General features: G+C 39.8%; 1 protein-coding gene across 1 annotated transcript in view; it reads right to left on the bottom strand.

Moving 5' to 3' along the window:
- Positions 1-17,828, bottom strand: part of HAAO (3-hydroxyanthranilate 3,4-dioxygenase) — a 39,249-nt gene that overhangs the window by 12,756 nt on the left and 8,665 nt on the right. Inside the window, exons 3-6 of the mRNA XM_075749142.1 lie at positions 9,635-9,718; positions 7,879-7,985; positions 4,916-5,005; positions 4,180-4,223 (exon numbers count right to left, since the gene is read on the bottom strand). Coding sequence (XP_075605257.1) covers positions 4,180-4,223; positions 4,916-5,005; positions 7,879-7,985; positions 9,635-9,718 — 325 coding nt within the window. The remainder of the gene's footprint in view (positions 1-4,179; positions 4,224-4,915; positions 5,006-7,878; positions 7,986-9,634; positions 9,719-17,828) is intronic.

The following is a 17,828-nucleotide window of genomic DNA, read 5'->3' as shown; positions in this document are numbered from 1 at the left end:
CAGGACTTGTTTTTTGTATTATATATCTGTATGTTCACTGACAATAAAGCTTTTATGGAACTTAAAATTTATTTGGTAATTAGAAATAGATTAATTTGGATAAACAAACCCCTGACATTCTACCTGCACCATTAATGTAGACCACTTTTAAACAAGCCTATCTTAGGAAAAGACTTGTCTTGCACTTTCCCCCATCAAATTTCACATAAAAGAAGCCTAGATTATTTCAGTGAGCATTGCAGGATAAACTTTCAAACTTCTGGATACTTTTGTGAACAGTGTTCAGTGTCACTGAACTGGGGTTTGTCTGTCTGAACTCTCTTGTCCTCTTCACTGTAAAACTGGGATGAAATAGAAACTTTGAGAGAATCTTGCTTCTAGTCTGATCCAACTGAAAGTAGCAAGAGTAGTTTTGATAACTGTGATTCCTCGTGTCAAAAACCGTATAAAGTAAACTAGACCAACCTATCTTGAATGTTCCATGTTTAGACTATATCCTAATATAATCACCCTTGTTGTCAAAAGGAGGGGAGCATTTTCTCAGGCTTTGTTTCTACACGTGGTAACAATAGAGGCTAATAATTCGGTACAAAACAGTTCCTGGGAAGATGCCTCAGTTAATGATTGCACGCAATATATATATATTTCTGATTGTATTTTACCTCATGGTATTTGAGTTCCTCTTCTAAAAATGTATCTTTTCAATAGCTACTGCTGCCTCTTCATATATTCTGAGTACCTTGCTTTCAGAGGGACTTGCCCTAGTGTTGGCTGAGCCAGAAACTATAAATAAGTCAAGAAAAAGTCTGGGTTTTTGGGTTTAGTGGCTTGGGGTTTTTGTATATGTGGTGGTTCTTTAAAGCAATTGGAGCTTGATTGATTCCATTTATAGCTTTCCTCTAAGAGTGAGCTGCAATCAAGGGTTTCTTTCAAGACGTTTTTCTTCAATTTTATTCCATTTCTCTCTTAAAAAGGGGAGGCACTAGTTCAGGCTTATGTGGAGATGAACCTGAGAGAGCTTCAGCTGGCACTTTTAAACTGAGAGGATTCTGGATTTTCAGAAGAGAAACTGAAAGGCTGAAACCCAGCTCTCAGCATAGGCCAGCTCAAATCTCGTTAAAATGTGTCTGGAGTGAAACATCATGAGAAACCAGTGGTAGCTTGTTATATGTTGCAAATGTCATGCTGGTTGTTGAATTGTGCTTCTTAAGGCACAAAGAGATGCTGAGGGAATAAATCCAAGCATTACTTCTCTATCAGTTAGATGTGCCTCCAGAAGGATCATATCACCAGCTTACTCGTATCTCAGTCCAAACTTTGTTTGACTTGATTTTATCTTTTTTTAACACAAGTATCACTGACAATTACAGGAGCTTCTAGCTGAAACTTCTGTAACTAAAAATCTGGGGCATTTTCCTCATGTATAGGACATCACTGAAACTTTGAGCTGCTTTTGTCCATGAGAACTAAAAATTGGAAAACTAGAGCTGTTCCCCAGGCTGAAAGCCTGCCATGTAACTTTGTTGATTGCTTTTTGCTTATAGCAAGAGTTAAGACAAGAGCATTTCAAATATTTTGTTGTCTTGACTTAGCAGCTAATCCAAGAGAATAAGCCATTCAGAGGAAAAAGATGTATTGAGCTTTGAGCAAAATAACTACATTTGCTTGCTTTTTTTTTTGTCTTGAAAAAAATTTTTTTAAGCTTTAATAGAAGTCTTGCATCTCTTTTGGCCGTTTTATAGGTTTTGAATAAATTACAAGGAAAAAGCTTCTGTACTGAATTTATCAATAACAATTTCTCAGAGTTCTGTATTTAAAGTGTCAAGATGTATCATAGCTTCTGATTGATTGTCGGGTTTGTTCTTTAGCTCTAGTCTTCTGCAAAAATATTAACAATATAAATCTTTAATGTTCTTTTTTTTCCCTGCACTGATAGAATTAATTTGTTACTCACATAGAAGCTCTTAGCTCAGACTGAGGTGAGGGATGCTTATTGGAAATCACTGTATTGAACAAGGATAGTATGTGTGAGATGATATTTTTTTTTATTACAGCAGCATCTAGAGGCTTCATCTGAAATTATATTTCTTCTGCTAGACATCGTATGAACACACAGGGAGAAGACAGTACCTGCTCTACCTATCCCCCCCAACTGCAAAAAACCAAAACCAAACAAAAACAACCCCCCCCCAAAAAACCAAACAAACAAAACCCCCCAAAACCCCCCCAAAACGCCAAAAGCAACCACACCTCCAACACCTGAATGTGTCATACAGGTGACACACTCAAACACATTTTGATTGTGCATATAAATAAAAGTAAGATCTTGGAGAGAACATTTTGTTTGTGAGAAACACATGGCCTTTTTGAGAAGTACACTTCCTAGTCAGTCAAAGAGCCAATGCCAAAAGCTGGTTCAGCTGCAAGGTCTTTCAGGCAGGGTTTGACTGGCTTACCATTTCCTAATTGCAAGGGCTTGTAAGGTTGCTATCCCATGCACAGGATTCTTCTGTGAACTTTTCATTTTGGTGACGATGATTTAGTCAACTATTTTTAAGAAAGCTGATGTTCATGCAAAGAAGATCTTTCATTGATTTTAGGATTTGAGTAAGAACTCTTGTTCCATTATTGATTGAGATGGCAGGAAGTGATATTTTTATTGTGGCTATCAAGCTGGGAAATGGGATAGATTTGGAAATAACGTTTCACTAGAACTTTTGTCTCTAATAGAGTAATTCATAAAAATAATTTCATCTTACTTAAGACATTCAGGAATGAACACGGAGATTGAGGACAACTGGTTCCAAAGACTTCTTACAGAGGGCAACTAAAATTTATCTTTAACTTGTGGCAAGAATTACGGAATTTGTTATGGGTGTGACTGAAGGATGACACTCAAGTTTGTCATGTAGTTGTAAGAGTAGCATAGCTGGGCATTACAGCTGTGCATGTGTGCACATGCAGTGCGCCTGAGCCACAGATTTCCTGGTTGGTGCAGAACATCCCCCAGTCAATAATCTGCATAGATGAGACAATAGAGTGAAGTTGAGCAATGAGATTGACTGAGCTGGTGACCTTCACAGCAGCATTTGGCTAACTGGTGCAGGAACTCTCCAGGTGAGAATCTCAGGCTGTCCAGAGGTTCCACAGGCAGCTCCTGCTGTCCTTACATTGATTTGTACTTTTCCATGTGTCGATTAAGAACCTGGCAATGTAATGGAGACCCTCCAGGTAGTTCCTGCAGCAGAACTGACCAGGTTGCACCTAACTAAAACACTTGCAAATAGTCCATAGAAACAGTTCCTGCAGGTGCAGAAATGGTCACAGTGTAGTTTTTTGTACATAGTTCAGACAGGTGGGCGATATTTGGCACATAATTTATGTTAAACAATAGCAACGGATCATGCACGTGCTGGATGTTCATGTAGAGCTGTGGGCCAACAGGACTAAGATTTCAGCAAAACAAGTTTCCCACTGAAGATGCTGTTGCAAGTATCCTTGCAATAGAGACTTTAGTTGCCATGCAGAAAGGAAACCTCATGTTTGACAGATCTGATTCCTAAAGATACTAATAAATCAGTTTTCTTTAACAGTCACTTTATGTCCTATGTCCAACAGACTCAAGAGAGGAGTTACGACTTGAGTATCTGCTCCAGTGTGGAAGTTGCAATCACTATCCATAGAGGCAAAATAAAAAAAGGGGCAAGAGAGCATAGAAATAAAATGTTTAATGGATCAGACCCTACATGAACTAAAAGTGTCTTTTTCTAGGTGTCCTTATTTCCTGAGAGTAGATCACAGTGTATAGTTGTAGGTAAGTACAAGTAGGTATAGAGTGTGTACATTCAGCTCACAAAAATCTCATTCTACCAGTCAGAAATCAAATTTTATTAGTATAAGACTTGAATGGCATGCAAGGACAGAAATACTGAGATTTCATACTGTAGAGTTACTGGATAGGTTGTTATGATGGCATCACATGAACAACCAAGATGCTGTTGGTAATCGTGTATATGGATTTTTTTGTGGCTGGGATAATGAAAGGAATTACTTCCCAAAGTAACTTTAATTTACATAAAATGACTAAGTTTCTGTTTTCCTTTCTGATTATGTGGACAGAATCATCACTGTTCAATCAGATACAATAACTATTCTAATTCTGAAATTGATTTGCATTACCTGGATTTGGTTTTCCGGTTTTATATTGTCTTGAATTGAAAAACCTGGAATAATAAACGTTTAAACAATAGTAAAAAGTCTCGGTCATGTTCTGCAGGTTAACAAAAACTAGGCAGTAATACTGGCCATTAAGCAATGTGCCAGATTCTCAGCTACTATCACATGCATTCAACAGGACTATACCTATTTTATTGACAGAGGGTTTGTCTGAAAGTCCTCTAAAATTCAGGTCACTAAACAATTTCCTTGTTCACCTTTAGCAACCATTTAACAAATTGATTAGTTAATTGATGACATTCACACATTTCCTAGAATGCAGCTCTCTACCAAATTTGCCACAGTCCTGATTAGTCACGAATAATATCGATTAAAAGTACTTAGATTAAAGCAAGAGTAAAAGAAGCCCTAAGCCAATTTAGTGTTCTACCTAGTTAACCTAGCATCAATTCCCTGTTAATTTTTCATTCCATTCTTCTTGCACTTAGCAGCAATGTGCTTTTACTTGTTCAAAAAGTACGTGAGGAACACTTGGGATTTTTTTTATTTTTTTGAATCTGATTTAATGAGTTTGAGGTATACAAGATACGATGAAAAATTTGTGGACCAGCAATTAACTTTTAACAAGTCTATGTAAAATGCAGCATAAATAGAAAATTAACTATGTAAGTCACAGACTGATAAAGATCTATTAGAACATTTTAACTGTTCTTTTAAAATTGATACAGAAAAAGCTTACTCTTGAATTATTGGTGTAAGTTGAGTGCCGAGATTTTCACAGTGAAACCATTTTTCAAAGAGGACGTTAGTTGATTCTCCAACATAGTATCTGACAAAGTAAAAACATTAGTCAATCCTTTTATTAACTAGCTGATCAGGCAGTTTCAGTCTTTTCGAGAAAATAGCTACTTGATGGTGTGTAAGAACATGTTATTCTTAAGCCTGATGTACTTTATTCCAAAGAGTGGTTATTTAGGGAAGCTTTCTGTTTCCCTGTGAGCTGATTTGGTGGGTGGGCGCTCAACGCTCCTGTTGAGGGCCTTGTAGTTCTGCTGATTGACCACAGATAAGTCACCAAATTCCTTTCGCAAACTTCCCAGATTTAATCCTGGGAATGACTGGTGCCATAGTCCCTCGGGACCGATAACTCTCCCTTTGGATGTAGTTACTTCAAAAATAACTGGCCCCAAATACTATTTCCAGTAACTGCTTCCAAGCGGCTATGAGATAAATGCTCATATTTACAAGAGTCAGCTTGCTTATTGCCCATGCATGGACTGATAAGAAAAAAAGGTGGCTTACGGGCTTGTTTGCAAAAAATAGATGATTATCAGCTGCATAAATTTGGGAAGTGTCATTTAGCTCACCCCTCTGAAGAGGATCTTAGTGCTTCACTTGCGTTATTTCATGTCTTAACGAACAAATAAATTGTGCCGAGATCAACAGGTCAAGGTTGCTGTAATCTATGGAATGGCAAATATAGAATTTACCTACAGATTTAAAATAGGCTGCACGGGCTGGCAAGAGAGTGATGTTCCAGTACGGTCACTCATATTGCGACTGGTTGTAAATAGGTCCTATGTGTCCTTTGGGTTAAAGTCACTGGAATGTGTGTTTGAGGAGGGAAACAAGGCTTATATAATTATACCATGCATATTGGTGTATTAATGTCTGCCTTATGTATCTATATGCATATTGTCCAGAAACTTTCTAAGAGCTCTCTGGCTCCTCAAGTTTTGCAAAAACAGGGTATTTGGAAGAGAATAGCATTATTAACCCCTCCAATATGGAAAAGGTGTGCTACGAGCACATATCTTGAACTGGGAGAATCTATAGAGAAGGGAGATGTTACAAACATCCTCGCTGGGAAAAGGCTTTGCACCTGGGAAGGATTTTGCACTTTACTAGGTGTTAAAGAATACAACCACACAAATAACATAAAACTTAGTTGTTTCTGTACTTGTTTGCCATAGGATTAATATTAGCTAGTGCATTTTTCTTGTAGTATAATGCATGAATCATTACTTAGGCTGAAACGCTGCGGCAGGCTACTTATTCTTCACTTCTACAATAATTGGCGTGCTGGGGGCTCTGATTTATGACTGAGGCTTGTAGGCATGATAAATAATGGAGCATATTAGACCTTGAGTCAGCATACTTCAAAGTTTATTATGACTTCCTCTTGTACAGTCTTTGCTGCAGGTGGCTGGGAGTGAAAAAAAGTTTCAGAAGATTAGAGGTTCTGGTTGTAAATCCCCATCTCTCCCAGGAGCACACAGACAGACAATGTGGGTTCAAAAGAATTACATGATTGTTCACTTCCAAAACCTCAGGTGTCTTTGTTCATCATGTCAGTGTGAAAACAAGAACACTAAAAAACCTCTAAGTGGTTTATTTTCAGGCACCTGATTAGATATTTTCAATTAAGAGTGTGCTTTGTTAATTTGAGTATTTTTTTTCCACCTGCAAGCCATATGGTAGCATTTAGTTTAATTTCTCCACAAGAGCATGACTATACTGGAATGCAAATCTCTAGATTTACCTGGCATCCCTAAAAAAGCATTCAGCATCTCTCTAACCCATATCATTCACACACTTCATGTACGAGGTAGGTTATTTTATTTAAAGTTACCTAAAGCTACTTATATGCCTTTATTGCAAATAAACATTGTTATCTGAATCACTGGCCAATTGTTCCTAGCTCAAAATATCTTTTTAATAATGCAAATGCTCACAATCCACAGACCTGCAATGAAAGTTAAAAAAGGTACAAGTGTTTTAAATTAACTGGCTTTGTCTTTAGCTTGGAATCCAATCAGGTCTTTTTTTGAATGGTCCCTTTCTTACTTTCTTCTTTCTTTAGCCTTTTTTGTTTGAATGAAAAAGTGAATCTTTCTAGCTTCACATATTCGCAATCTGCCTGCCGTGACACCGCCCGTGCAACAATCAAAACTGTAGGCAAAAGGACAGAAACAGTACCTTACAGATGGTATTACCACAGTTTTAAATCTTTAGATTACATGAATTAGGTGTAAACTCTCTTAGGTCAGTCATAGCTGGTTAACGTCAAAACAGCTTCTCTAACTTGGCCACTGTTGCTGCTGTGACTTGCTGCCTTAGACTTACAAATTCTGTATGACCACAGGACAAGGCTTAGTCCTGCTCCCACTAGAATACAAAGTAAACCTCTCATTTCTTTGAAGATGCTGTTCTCATAAGGCAATAAAAGCTAGGCAGAGGTGTGTACAACGTAGAGGGGTTAGTGTTAAGAAAATTGACTTGTTTCCACTTCCTACACATTTGCCAAGAAAGCTCCTCTTCATCTTTTTGCTTGCAGTGCTTACAAAGGAATTGATGTTCTGCTTGCCAGAATTGATAAAAAAATCTTTTTTGATTTGTGTTTTTAGAACTCTCATATTTTAAAACCTAAGGCAATAGCAGTAGGCAATACATAAGTAGATAGCTATAACCACAACATGCATTTAAGACGCTTCAAAGTGTTCCTTGTTTAACTAAATCAAATGCAAAATGAGATGTCTGTTTATGTGTGTATAGATAAATAGGCATGTGGATAAAATTAGTACAGAATTGCCAGGGCAAATCTGATAAATTATCAGGAAAGTAAAATACAGTATTGTATTGACATGAGAAATTAGTTTATATTACAAATCCTAATAGATTAGCCAACAGTTTATACTTTACCTGAGCCCATCAATTTCTGTCTTTAATCTTTCCCTCTCAATCACAAGACCCACAGTGTTTGCGTATCTCTGAGGAGAATGAGGTATCCTAGCAGGTAGGAGGAACATCTGTTCAAAGAAATGGGAAAGCATCAGCGTCAGGCAGCCTTTGTTCTTTGTGTTGCCCTTCCCCTGCAAAATTCTCTGCTCCTCGCCTCACTTTTCCCCTACTCTTTGTTGATCCTGTGTTGCTCCTTTGCAGCTGCACCCACTTTGGTACCAACAGCCCGGCAGATACTGCTTCTTGCTTTCTCAGTGAATGATGACCATTGACTCTGCCATCAGCACTGCCTTTATGGCAGCCAGGTGCTCTCCTCCTGGTTTGATCACTATTGCTAGACACAATTGAAATTAAAATCTAACCCGTTACTCATTTGGAATTTATAAATTTACTGTGATTTCTGACTAGCAGAAATGGAAATAAAAAGCAAGTTTGTTGTCAGCTCAGGAAAATGTCTAAACTAATCAACCACATGTATCCCTCCAACACAGTGAGCACCTATGACTGCATGATGAGGAGTGTTATTCTTTCCAGAAATAATTAATTAATATGAGGGGCTACTTACTCATGCAAGTGACAAGTGAATAAGCAACATCTGGTTGAGAGAAGTCTATTACTGAAGTTTGAGAATACACCTTTCTCTAGCAGCTATCTGACTACGTAGGAAGGTGGTAAGCCTGAACTGTTCTTCAGTGCTACAGATTTCTTGGCTGAGTTTGGGCAAGTCATTAAAATTTCTGTGTCTGCAAAGCCGAGCTAATGATAGTGCCTCCCCAGGACCGGTGTCAGTCTTCCTGCTAAGGATATTGTGTGCACCTTTTCATTAATGCTTCTGGTATGTGCCAAGATCTCAGCTGGATGTATTTCTCCAGTGTGAAGTCTATTATCAGAATCTTACTGTCTATAGGTTTGAAAATGTAGATCTGCTTCTTCATTGAAAATGTCATAATACTTTTAATGACATCAAGCTATTGGGTCTAACATATGTCTTCCATTTTAAAGGCTGGCCCCACTGGATCTAATAATCCTTTCAAAGACTGAGAGCAGTTCAAGCTTGTGACAATAATAACGAGTGGCATCTAATAACTTGTAGTAACACCAAGTAAAGTGTCTGGTCACGCTGCCATCAAAAGCACTGCCATCTATACTTTAGCAAGTCCATTACTCTAAGGAAAAACAACTGAGTGCAGCCGGATACGTTTTATCCGTAAATTGCTCTCTTAAAACTGTTCTCCTGTTGTGATGGTTGTGAAGTCTAGCTGTGAGAACTAAAGAAGGCTGAAAATAGTGGAATCTCTTAACTTTCTAAGTTCTAGGCAGTTTGCTTAATGGTGCGTTTGGGTGGGTGGGCAGCATGTACCTGACAATGTGTAAATAAACGACTGATCCACTTGAATTCACACGGCAGATTCTGTGCCATGCAGGGGAATAAGAACTCCTTTCCGTATAGTCCTGACTATCTGGATTGGTATCCCAAATGCCCAGAGAGATTTTTATCTCTTACTGAAATCATGAAATGTTGAACACAGTGTATTGTAGTTTGCCGTTAATTACGTGGAATTTGTTATACTGCATTCAAGATTTTTAAATTTTTTTGTTTTTTTAATCCTGATGCCATCTCTTGCACAGCAGGGATAAAATGATTTTTAAATACTCAATAAACTATTCATTTAACATACCTCTGTACAACAATAACATAAAAACAACCCTGTTTTACCTCCCCTTCTCGGATGACAATGTCTTTTGGTTTCCCATTTTCAATTATCTTCAAACACATATCTCCTTTAACCTGGTAAAAAAGCTGAAGGAATAGGAAAATAACATTAAGACGACTACTCCAAAACATTCTGTGCTTCACTTTCTGTATATAAAGGATACATGTACAAATACATTCAATCTATAATTGCAAATATTTACAGGTTTTTTTTCTCACAATAAATAACAGACTTCCAATCTTTGTTGCTTTTGAAAATATTACTAAATATGTATTATTGCCATTATCTTACATAGATTGTCAAATGTATCTAAGAAGTCAGTATCTGCTTATAGAGCTATTCTGTGAACCCAGTGGAATTCCATTGCGCTGTCTTTACTCCTGGGATTTTTTAGTGCTGGGACATCATGGTTCAGACATCCATTAATTACACTGTATGCGAAGCTTCGTTTCAGATGTAGCAGGGTCTTCACTATTGCATTCAGTCAAATTAAATGTCACTTTTCCAAATAAGCTCCAAATAAGCAGGCACAGGTTTCTTGGGTGTGTTTTTTCATTTTTAATGGCAATTTTTGATATGGGAATAATTCCCATTTGGAAGCGGTTCTGCTTTACTTCTGTTGATACCCTCAAAGCCCAGCAACATCTGCTCCTCTTCCTACTGTGTATGTAAAAGGATTACATTTGTAGCATGTATAAGGATGGAACCACTGAACCCGTAATTCTGTCTTCAGTGACTTTTCCATAGCTCTGTTTTCAGAGAAGCTTCGGGGGTGCTCTGAGGTGCTTGTGTTTCATAGCAGAACTGTGCTATGATCTGTAAGCAGGTGTCTCTTTGACCCGGAATAATAGGCAGATATTTCCTTGTTTTATATAATACAGAGCAATGATACTTCAAAAAGTCCACTTTAATTTTCTGTCACGCTCTACCAAGCTTCTACTTGCTTTCTGTGTTTTGTCTGACATATCTAGAAACCAAACAGATCAATTCATATAATTGCAGCTGAAATTGTCTGAAACCTGATTAAAAGTAAGAACTGTAATGACAATAATTTTATTTATAGTAATTCACCACAATTTTAGAAAAATGGAAAATAAATAGGGGAAAGAAGAAAACGCCAAAGTATATTAACCCCCCCCCCCCCAACTAACCCTTTTCCAACACTAGAAAAGCTTAATAAATTTTTTGAATCAGGATTATTTCCAAAATGGTGCTGAAATATTAATACACGCCCCTGAGAATTCAAGAAACATCTTTATGAACATAACAATAAATATGTTGCCAAGGGAATGAAACAGTAGGGAGAACTGAAGATGTACTGGAAAAGAGCTCATGCTGAGAGCTCTCACACGAGTGAAAAGTTCACCTTGTGCTTTGGACATCACCATGGATAAATTATAGCTCTTGTCTAGATGGCCACAGTGTCAGGCTACTTGTCCTCCTTGCACTCCATTTCCCCATGTTCTTTTCCTGTCATTTTCTTTGGTGTTACTGAATGACCGCACAAAATGCTGTAGTAGCCCTCGTTACAGAGCACATTGGGCAAGGCTAACTGCTCATTGTACAACATGAAGTGATTTGTGTGGGGAAATGATCTCTCCTTCATCTCAAAAAAGACTCATCTAAGACCTTAAGATCCTGATGGATTATCACACAGGCCATTGGTGATATGGCACTGGTAATGCTGAAACTGAAAGATCCTTTTTGAAATGTTGAGCTTTGGATTGTTATCTTCCCTATAACTACTGGGGAGCTACTACTGAACACATCCACAGGACTTGTAGATGAGGGAAAGGACAACAGACGCAGAGTTTTATTCTGGTTGTGACCATGAATCACACGGCTAAGCAAACTTTCTGGTAATTAAATACTAGAGAGGGGAAAGGGGCCATCCAGTTCAGTAGTCAAGCATCACAGTCATAAGGAAAGATTCTGCATTTGGAATTAAAAGAATTGTTTTGCAATGAGAAAGGAGGAGTGAGGTTGGCTACAAGTTGTCAATAAGTGTTTTTCTGACTAAATTTAAATAGTAGATTTCACTGTAAATTATGGTTATGAGTGGTTAAGGGATCAGGAGCACAAGTAGTGTTCTCCTTTATCCTGCCAGTTGCAGGGAATGATGAGGAAAGAAACAGGAAGAGTCAACAGATCAATACCTGGCTCCAAGCCTGGTGTCACCAGCAGAATTTTGGGGTTTTAGGTCATGGGTCGGTCTACACAGCACCAGGCCTGCTGATGACAGAGGGGTACACCTGTCTCAAAGAGGGAAAAGGGTCTTTGCACAGGAGTTAGCAGGGCTCATTGAAAGAGCTTTAAACTAGGTTTGAAGGAGAAAAGGCTAGAGATAAGCCTGGGGGTGGCACACCAATGTTTGAGGGGTGGTGTTCTAGCAAGATCCTTCAGTCTGCCATCTCAGTGGAGGCAGGGGATAGAGATCCATGTGGCAGCAAAGACACAAGGGTTACTGATGTGTTAGAAACCATGGAAGCACCTGAGAATGGTCACACAGGAAACAGGGCTTCCCACAAAAAAAAGGTGGTGGGACCAATAGCCCAGCTGAAGTGCATCTACACCAATGCACGCAGCATGGGCAACAAACAGGAGGAGCTGGAAGCCATTGTGCAGCAGGAAAACTATGATATAGTTGCCATCGTGAAAACATGGTGGGATGACTCGTGCAACTGGAGTGTTGCAATGGATGGCTATAAATTCTTCAGGAGGGATAGGCGAGGAAGGAGAGGCAGTGGGGTAGCCCTGTATGTTAGGGAGTGTTTTGATTGTTCAGAGCTTGATGATGGTGACGATAGGGTTGAGTGTTTACGGGTAAGAATCAGGGGGAAGGTCAACAAGGCAGATATCACAGTGGGATACTGTATAGACCACCCAACCAGGATGAAGAGGTAGATGAAATATTCTATAAGCAGCTGGAAGAAGTCTCACAATCGCTAGCCCTTGTTCTCGTAGGGGACTTGACTTACGAGAAGTCTGCTGGAAATACAATACAGCAGAGAGGAAACAAATCCAGGAGGTTCCTGGAGTGTGTGGAAGATAAATTCCTGACATGGTGAGTCAACTAGGGAAGGTGCCCCTGGGTCTGTTGTTTGCAAACAGAGAAGGACTTGTGGGTGATGTGATGGTTGGAGGTAGCCTTGGGCATAGTGATCATGAAATGATAGAGTTTTTGATTCTTGGAGAAGTAAGGAGGGGGCGTCAGCGTAACTGCTACCTTGGACTTCCGGAGGGCAGACTTTGGCCTGTTTAGGAGACTGGTTGACAAAGTCCCTTGGGAGGCAGTCCTGAAGGGCAAAGGAGTCCAGGAAGGCTGGACATTCTTCAAGAATGAAATCTTAAAGGCGCAGGAGCAGGCAGTCCCCATGTGCCAATGCGTAAGGAAAAGGCTGAGGTACTTAACGCCTTCTTTGCCTCAGTCTTTAATAGTAAGACCAGTTGTTCTCCAGGTACCCAGCCCCCTGAGCTGGAAGACAGGGAGCAGAATGAAGTCATAATATAAGGGGAAATGGTTAGCAACCTGCTACACCACTTAGACACACACAAGTCTATGGAGCTGCATGGGATCCACCCAAGGGTACTGGCGGAGCTGGCAGAAGTGCTCACCAAGCCACCTTCCATCATTTATCAGCAGTCCTGGCTAACAAGGGAGGTCTCAGTTGACTGGAAGTTAGCAACATGATACCCATCTACAAGAACGGCCAGAAGGAGAATGCTTGAATAACCTGATCTCCTTCTATGACAAGGTGATCCGCTTAGTGGATGAGAGAAAGGCTGTGGATGTTGTCTACCTGGACTTTAGTAAAGGCTTTGACACTGTTTCCCACAGCATTCTCCTGGAGAAACTGCCTGCTCATGGCTTGGACAGGCGTACTCTTCGCTGGGTAAAAAACTGGCTGAATGGCTGGGCCCAAAGAGTTGTGGTGAATGAAGTTACATCCAGTTGGCATCTGGTCACAAGTGATGTTCCCCAGGGCTCAGTACTGGGGCCAGTTCTGTTTAATATCTTTATCAACTATCTGGATGAGGGGATCAGGTGCAACCTCAGTAAGTTTGCAGGTGACACCAAGTTGGGCAGGAGTGTTGATCTACTTGAGGGCAGAAAGACTCTACAGAGGGATCTGGACAGGCTGGATCGATAGGCTGAGGACAATAGAATGAAGTTCAACAAGGCTCAGTGCTGCGTCCTGCACTTGGGTCACAACAACCCCATGCAACGCTGCAGGCTGGGGGAAGAGTGGCTGGAAAGCTGCCTGGCAGAAAAGGACCTGGGGGTGTTGGTCGATGGCTGGCTGAACGTGAGCCAGCAGTGTGCCCAGGGTGGCCAAGAAGGCTAACAGCATCCTGGCTTGTATCAGGAATAGTGTGGCCAGTAGGACTAGGGAAGTGATTGTCCCCCTGTAGCCAGCACTGGTGAGGCCACACCTTGAATAGTGTGTTCAGTTTGGGACTCTTATTACAAAACAGACATTGAGGTGCTGGAGCGTGTCCAGAGAAGGGCAACAAAGCTGGTGAAGGGACTAGAGAGCAAGTCTTATGAGAAGCGACTGAGGGAACTGGGGTTGTTTAGCCTGGAGAAAAGGAGGCTGAGGGGAGACCTTATTGTGCTCTACAACTACCTGAAAGGAGGTTGTAGCCAGGTGGGTGTCAGTCTCTTCTCCCAAGTAACAAGCAATAGAACTAGAGGAAATGGCCTCCAGTTGTGACAGAGGAAGTTTAGATTGGATGTTAGGAAAAATTTCTTCACCAAAAGGGTTGTCAATCATTGGAACAGGCTGCCCAGGGAAGTGGCTGAGTCGCCATCCCTGGAGGTATTTAAAAGACGTGTAGATGTGGTGCTTAGAGACACGGTCTAGTGGTGGACTTGGTGGTACTAGGTTAATGGTTGGACTCGATGATCCTAAAGATCTTTTCCAACCTAAACAATTCTATGACTCTATGATTCTGTTCTTCAAAACTTTTTTTAAAAATGTCTGAGTGCTTCAGTCATCCATAAATCATCTGATGTGATTAATACAAGTGGCAGTAATTACTGAATCTACTGCTGTGCCTATATTATACCTTGAAATTTTATCAAGAAAACTGTCAACTGTTTAATATCTCAGTGAGTTACAGTCCATGCCTATTTCACACAACAGTTTGGCAATATAGTATTGTATGGTATTTTTGCTGGAATGTTATTTTTTCTAAATGCTGACTGAGCTTTGCATTCTGGGCAAATCTAATCTCTTCCTAAGTATCTCCTGGAAAAATCTAGGCCTGAGTAAGGAAGTACTGGTGCGCACACATGTGTGTATGTATATACACACATGTATGTATATATAGATAGAAAGTCAGTAGAGTTCAAGCCACCTGAAAATACAAGCTTTCCTAGTTGATCTGGTTTTACTAGGATAATCTGGTACCCATTCTCCACAGCAGTACTGAAAAATAAGGAAATGTGAAACATTTTCACTCTATTAACATCTTATTAATGACAAGGTCTCTTACTACATGTATAATATACATAGATCCTTGCAGAAAAGCCTAGACTTATACATTGCTACTGCATAATAGGTCAAAATTGGACACAGATTTGTCTTTCTGAGTGAAGAATGTGGCTCAAGGAAGAAACAAAGGTTGTTCACCAGTCTTTTTATCCATTTTGTTACTAAATATGCTTATTTGTTGTTGGTTTTTGAAATTCTTTTTATACCTCCTTCTTTTCTTCCTTTCATTTTTCTAGACTTTTGCCTTTCATTTAGCTTTCCTGCTTACTATGTGGTATATTCTCATTGCAATTACACTAAAATACCTCCTCTTATTAATTCTCACCTTACCTGTAGAAGTTATGACCCACCTAGAAGTCATTCTTTACCCTAAGCATAACATTTTTTCATCACGTTGCTCAGTATGATCATTATAACTGCAGTTATACCTATGAAAACTAAACTGAAAGCCCCTTAAGATTGGGAGTTTATGTTTTTATTATTCCTTAGTCTGCCTCACCCTTCTTGATCATGCTTCAAACCTGACAGCATTGTCTTAAGCTGCAGTGAAAGGCATTATGACCAGTGCTGAATCATTGTCAAGTCTGTAAAGGGGTATTTCACTCAATTATGCAGACGCATAAAATAAATTATGCAGGCATTTCTGGAGAAAATAGGTGGAGATGCAGAGAGGTGGGAGTTCACTATTCCCTTCAGTGGAAGCTACTTGTCTTGGTAGGAGTTAATTCCAACAGAAATTAATTCACAGAAAGTGTGAATACTACCTTAAAGAGAGCACTATCATCCCCATCATATTAATGTGGTGAGAATCATATTGCTCCTTCATGGCCGGTATGTGTATCCCAGCAGAGTAAAGAAAGAAGCACGTAGTAGGGAAAAACCACAATATTTCTAACTGGTTTGCATAGATCAATTATAAAACAAGTCTATTTTATTTTATGTACCACAATGCATGTAATTTAATTTGGATTCACTTTTGATATCAAACTCTGCCTAGATGTAGGAGCCCAGAGGGCTCTCTGTGAGGGCCTTTGTAGCTGAGAGCTTATTTACAGACCTCTAAAGATACCTGCAGTTTGCAGGTACTGACTGCTTCTGAAAGTGGAACTTGGGATGGCTCAGCCACTTCTGGGATTAGGCTCTGACTTAGCATATCCTGGCTTGTATTGCTTGTCAGATTGCTAAGTACTAAATTAATTTGCAGAGCAAATCAAATTCTGATGTAGGAGTAGAGCCTGGGTGTTCTCCAGGCTTCAGCAGTGACTGATGTATTTGAGCACAGAAAAACAATTTTCTCCCTCTCTCATCACAAGGTTTTTCAGCCATCAGAAGTCTGGAAGGCAAACAGATGAGGAAGGTAGAGAAAACTGTGTTGTGGGGTTTTGGCTTGTTGTGGTTTGTTTTTTTTCCCTCTGCTCATTTACATGTCATCTGTGAAACCTGAATACTAGCCAAAACTCATCCCAACAATTTTATGCAGCAAACTTTGAAGACACAATCTCATTCTGATGCAAAAGGATCATCACTCTTATTACTTTTTAGTAGGAGCTTTGTTTCTTATTAACATGTTCAAGGAATTTTCACCAGATAAACATGGGGTTTCTAAATGTAAAGAAGCAAAAAGGTTTCTCTTGCTTTGCTGCAACTCATGTTCTCGGTTTTATTTGGGAGATAAGCACTGCAATACCACGTACTGGGATGCTGACCTAGCTCCTCTTTCCTCCCCTTCCTAGGCATCCAGTATCCCCATACAATGCAAAGGGAGAATTGAGCTGCTAGGGAAGAGTTTCTCAAAAGCATGCTGCCTAGAGAGCGGCACATGCTAGAAGAAGGGACCAGGCTTTGTTTAAGCAGGCTATTTGTCAGGAATTGGAGCCGAGTCTTACTTGTGGTGTGTGCGAGGGGGAGAAAAAGAGAAACTGAAACTCGGGTTAAAAAACTCAGACAAACTGTGGCAGATGTGACCTCAAATCTGCATCGTGTTTCAGAGCTAGACATTACTATATCTCAACCAGATCATGTAAATATGCTAGAAGAAACTGAAGAGATTGGCTAAGATGGTCAAAGGCAAAGGAATTTCTGTTCTGAGAGTCCTCTTCAGGGCTGCAGTGTAAGGGCTCTGATCTGTGGGGCTGCATCAGTACTTAGGTGGCTGTATCCGTAGGGAACAACCTAGATGTTGAGTGCAGAAACTCAGGGTAGAATAAACACAGCACAATGAGAAGCAGGGCTTTTAAAACCAGGCAGAATATTCTGCCAATACAAATGTGTTGCAGGTGGTAGATAAAAGGCTGGTTTGAATTTCTCTGCATGGAACTGCACTGTTTTATGTGGATTCAACATGAGAATACAAATTGTTAAGAAATCAAAGTCAGCTAGTCGACATTCATTGTGTTTAAGTGGTGGACTGAAGCGGGTAAAGAGACAGGAGCCTAACCACTTTTGTGATCCTAGATTTAGCTGTTAGCATATCTCATTTTCCCCCAAAGCAGCCCACGCGATGCAGTAAATAAAATCTGAAATTGGTTTTACTATAGCTAAGCTTTGTTATGATCATGGTTTTTATCTGTCATTAACTTCCTCCAAAACATACAGTTCCCTGCAGTTTTCACTTACCTTATTTCTTGAAAGTTACATGGTGAATTTATAAGGTAAGATTAGAGGGTTCCCCCCCCCCACCTCAGGCTGTGCAATGCCG

Source organism: Balearica regulorum, chromosome 3 (assembly GCF_011004875.1).
Source record: "Balearica regulorum gibbericeps isolate bBalReg1 chromosome 3, bBalReg1.pri, whole genome shotgun sequence".
In the NCBI taxonomy this organism is placed as follows: Eukaryota; Metazoa; Chordata; class Aves; order Gruiformes; family Gruidae; genus Balearica; species Balearica regulorum.
Note: the sequence above shows the minus strand (reverse complement) of the source record. Positions and strands in the feature narration are given on the sequence as shown.